The sequence below is a fragment of the Cynoglossus semilaevis genome, chromosome 19 (assembly GCF_000523025.1).
Source record: "Cynoglossus semilaevis isolate Cse_v1.0 chromosome 19, Cse_v1.0, whole genome shotgun sequence".
NCBI lineage: Eukaryota > Metazoa > Chordata > Actinopteri > Pleuronectiformes > Cynoglossidae > Cynoglossus > Cynoglossus semilaevis.
The window spans coordinates 9,935,993-9,939,456 of record NC_024325.1 but is presented as its reverse complement, the minus strand read 5'-3'; the positions used below and the strand labels follow the sequence as shown (position 1 = coordinate 9,939,456).

Here is a 3,464-nt window from a genome sequence, read left to right as displayed (position 1 = left end):
AGATAGACAGATAGGTAGATAGATAGACAGACAGGTAGATACATGATAGATAGATAGGTGATAGACAGATAGAATGACGTCTGTCTATCTATCATCTATCTATCTATCTATCATCTAGTTATCTATCTATCGTCTATCATCTATCTATCTCTCTGTCTATCAATAGATAGACAGAGTGACAGAGAGATGGATAGATAGACAGAGAGAGAGAGAGTATGAAAAGTAAGTATGGTCAACAGTTGAACTTCTTCTGTCTTCTTTCCTTGTAGTCCATGCTTCCAGGGAGCCTGGTTGGCTGGAAGGGACTCTGGATGGACGAACAGGACTTGTTCCGGAAAACTACGTTGAGTTCTTGCAGTCCACATAATGTTCAGTTGATTCCAGACTGAATGTGACCAAAATATTGTCCATCATTTCACTGCATGGGGCTGGACCAGAATCCTGGGTTCCTGGACCCCTGTTGGTGAGGACCAAACAGAACAATATTACATGGACATGAAGCAAAGAAGCAAAAAAAAAAAAATAAAAGAGCTGAAGACGCCTGTGATGTGCACTGGAAAAAAGCTTCAAATCCCAGTGTGATTTGATTATTATTGGATAGGTGTGAATGACTCCCAGTCCCAGTCGTGATGTTTGTGTGTGCGCGACTGATATCTTATATCTGCGGCCGATCTTTCTGAGCTGTGTCCGTTGTGACTTCCTCCGCCTGAGCTTTATTATTGTGAAACACACTGTTTCACTCAGTCATTGTTTTTTTTAAGCTACAAAGAGAGAGAGACATGTGAGGATCAAGACTGAACACAGCACAGTAGCTCTGGACCTGGTTGTTCTGCCCCTGTGTTGTATGTGTTTGTTGCATGGATGAATATCTTAGCGCAGTGAAGAAGTAAAGACGGTGTTCTCCAATGAGGAGAACATGTCTGTTGGTATAGAAACATCTTTTTTTTCTTAAAAGATTAGCTTGATCTTAGCACTTAGCTTGGTCTCCAATCTCCAAAGAGAAGTGTAATCCCATTTAAGAGACATCTTAACAGTTTAACAGTATGCTATTTTAATCTAAAATAATGTACAGTACGTGCTAAAGAGTGGAACGATCAATGAGAAAATGAAAAGTTCTGGCTTCAGATGTATGGTGTCTGTGGTTCTTAGATTTCTACTAAATAAAAGTACAGTTGTGTTCAAAAGTATTCAACCCCCACTGTAATAAAGTGTTTTAGCAATTTCGACATTTATTTTCTATCTTTTTTGTAATCAGATCAAAGAAGGACTTGTAAACTAGACAATGCAACTGAAATTACAACAATATTTCTGATGATATACCAACAAATGTCCTTTCTGTGTTTGCAACATTCACAAAATTATTCAACCCCTTAGTCACATCCATCCTTAGGACGGACGGAAGGAAAGTGAACTCCTTGTCATTGTGACATTGTGACACACATCACTGCACACAACCAAATGTGACCTCTGCATTTAACCCATCACCAAAGTGAACAGTGGGCAGCTTTAAGTGCCCGGGGAGCAGTGTGTGGGGACAGTGCCATGCTCAGAGCACCTCAGTGGTAACTTGGCAGCTTGTGGATTCGAACCTGCAACCCAAGGCCGATTCCTTAACCACTAAGCCACCACTGCCCCTGTAGTACATCTACACATCTAGTACATCCTTTGGCAGTTATAATGTGAAACATAGCTTCACACACTTTGTTGCTCATTATGGTTCTGTTCACATCTACAGGCATTTTCAATACCTGATGGAAAACACTTGATTGAACTTCGGTTCTTAAGTGTGGTAATCTTTAAGGGGTTGAATAATTGTGTCAGTGAAGAAATCACAAAAAGGACATTTGATACTGTATTAGAAAAACGATTTTTGTCTTTTTAGTTGCATTTAGCTAATTTACAAGTCCCCAAGTAAGATTCTATTATAGACACTATTACAAATATATGTTGATTTCCCTAAAACCCTTTACAACATTGGGCGTTGAATCATTTTGAACACAACTGTAATACCACATGTGAGACTGAATAGGTGACGGCAGAGTCGCTGACGCAACTGCATAAGTTTGACCTCTGTTCTAGTATGTTGTAAAGTTTGAACTTACTCATAGATTTCCATATTTAGCGCATTTCTTCAAGCAGTACAAGATCAGTCCTGGCTTAGGTTTCAGATCCACAGTTCAGCAGCAGGAGCCCAAGTCTGCACTGGATAATTTCTCTGAAGAAAAAAAAAAAAAGAAAACAGCCCAAAGGTCAGTGATTCAACCCAGCTGTGCAGTAACGTCCTGATTTCAGCTTCAAGTATTTGGAAATAACTGGATATTTTTTTATTATTATTGACAGTTTTTATATTTGCACTTTTTCAGTACGTTTGGGAAATGCAACTCAAAGAGGAACAAGTATTTTCCAACCAATGATGTTGCAAAACAGCAGTTGCAGAAAGCTCAATGTGCTAAACTGCCCTTTTTTTAAATTAAAGTAAAATAACAGTCACTTTTAGCGGTCTGATTTTCCAAAAGGAGGCAAAAGGTTTTACCTTTTTAGCATGTGCATTCTACAATTTTTGTGTAGATATTTAAAAGAAAGGCAAAGAATGTTTGTTGTGATAGCAGGGCTTCTGTGGAGCAGGAAGTTCTTTAATGGGTCAAAGCTGAGCATTTGTCTCTCCACCAACATCTGCATGAACCTTTTCCTAAACTTAAGACTTTAATTAAGCTTTTGTTTTCTTTTATTTCCTGGTAGAACAGAATATTAGAACATAACCTAGTTCAAGATTTACCTAAAAGTCAGAAAGCATGAAAATGTGAAACAAGACTACTTTGTTCATATCTCTACTATTTATGAATTCCTTGATCAGAACTTTACTCTTTTTAAAAAGTTATATTGTCTTTGTAAATAATAAAAATCATATGTTGATTTTTTTAAAGTATGAAATTTTATATTTTGTATTTTTTAGCTGACTAACTTAATTCCTTCCCGAGAATTTTGTATGATTTGTCTTTCAATAGCCTTAAATATTCCTTTCTTTTTTTTTAGATTTTGTGAATTTACGACATGTGCTGAATTAAATACAAACGTTAAATAATTTTCCCCTGGGTAACCTCATTATTAGTCTAAAATTCGAAGAAAACATAGATGCCTAATAATTCATATCAATCTTATGCTTGTGTTAAAACTTGAGCACTGGACTGCTTTTCTAGGAAATCCAAATTGAGCTTATCTATCATTGTCAAATGCCAACCATATTGAACAGCTTCTTCACTAGTCAATCTAAAAAGTCCTGAGTTTGAAGAACTGAGCAATCAAAACGCTGTGCCTTAGATTTTCAAAAAATCATCTATGAAATATTGACCGTTGTATCTATTGGACAGAAAAACTATAAATACTTCAAAATTCAAATTGCTCCATAAACAAGCAGGACTATAGTCTTACGATCAGAAAAATAGTCCCCGAAATGCCTTAAAATG

The 3,464-nt window shown here is 36.7% G+C and overlaps 1 protein-coding gene across 2 annotated transcripts in view; it reads left to right on the top strand.

Annotated features, from left to right (window-relative positions):
* LOC103395213 (rho GTPase-activating protein 26) overlaps positions 1 to 1,126 on the top strand; it is a 57,152-nt gene extending 56,026 nt beyond the window's left edge. For both annotated transcript variants that reach the window (XM_025065513.1, XM_008332844.3), the window contains one exon: positions 270 to 1,126. In XM_025065513.1, the coding sequence (XP_024921281.1) occupies positions 270 to 367 (98 nt within the window). In that variant the 3' untranslated portion in view covers positions 368 to 1,126. The remainder of the gene's footprint in view (positions 1 to 269) is intronic.
* Positions 1,127 to 3,464: the final 2,338 nt, after the last annotated feature.